At 58.9% G+C, this 830-nt stretch overlaps 1 protein-coding gene across 1 annotated transcript; it reads right to left on the minus strand.

The window, feature by feature from the left end:
- Window positions 1–86: 86 nt before the first annotated feature.
- LOC106534604 (prolipoprotein diacylglyceryl transferase) lies at window positions 87–627 on the minus strand (the record flags this gene model as incomplete). Its single annotated transcript, XM_014031295.1, is given in 1 exon segment — window positions 87–627. A coding segment is annotated over 1 exon segment (298 nt), but the record flags the coding sequence as incomplete, so codon positions are not given.
- Between the last annotated feature and the right edge of the window lie 203 nt (window positions 628–830).

Raw genomic sequence — 830 nt, forward strand, 5'->3', positions numbered from 1 at the left:
TTGCCTTGCCTTGCCTTGCCTTGCCTTGCCTTGCCTTGCCTTGCCTTGCCTTGCCTTGCCTTGCCTTGCCTTGCCTTGCCAGCCACTCAGAGTTTTTTGAGCTGCCCAGTCAGCACCTTTTTTGTTAAATAAATTCTTTGTTTTTTTGGAACCTTTAATCTGCATCATGGGTTCATTCCTGACTGAAAATCATAACAGAACGACCCGACCAACAGCTGAACCCAGCAGGCAGTTTTTCTCCTCTCCACCCACAACTTGTGCCCTGCCAGCTTCTCCCCTCTCAAAGATCCTGGGGCTCCTGGAGGGGATGCAGGGTGAGCTAGCTGGCCTCAGGGGACTCTTTTCTTCAGGGTGTCCTTCAGAACTGACAGCTCTGGGGGTTTCTGAGTCCCACCTTCCCCACCCCTCTGATGCTGGACCTCCTGCTTCAGCTCCTGCTGGTGCTCCAGCTCTGGTTCCTGTGGGCCCTCCAGTTCTGGTTCCTGTGGGCCCTCCAGCTCTGGTTCCTGTGGCCCTCCGGCTCTGGTTCCTCCGGGTCCTCCAGTTCTGGTTCCTGTGGGCTCTCCAGCGCTTGTTGGGCCTCCTGCTGAGTCCTCTGCTCCTGAGGATCCTGGTTCAGCTGCCGTCGCCTCCTCGTCCCCTCTGTCGCCTGTGTTCGCCTTCGCCAAGGCTCTGACTCCATCAACCTCCGCTGGCTCCTCATCGCCTCTCGCTTCCTCCCTCAGCTCCACGTCTGCTCCTGCCTCCTCCCTCAGCTCCACGTCTGCTCCTGCCTCCTCCCTCGGCTCCACGTCTGCTCCTCCCTCGGCTCCACGTCTGCTCCTCCCTCG

Source organism: Austrofundulus limnaeus, unplaced genomic scaffold (assembly GCF_001266775.1).
Source record: "Austrofundulus limnaeus strain Quisiro unplaced genomic scaffold, Austrofundulus_limnaeus-1.0 Scaffold1219, whole genome shotgun sequence".
NCBI classification, from domain to species: domain Eukaryota; kingdom Metazoa; phylum Chordata; class Actinopteri; order Cyprinodontiformes; family Rivulidae; genus Austrofundulus; species Austrofundulus limnaeus.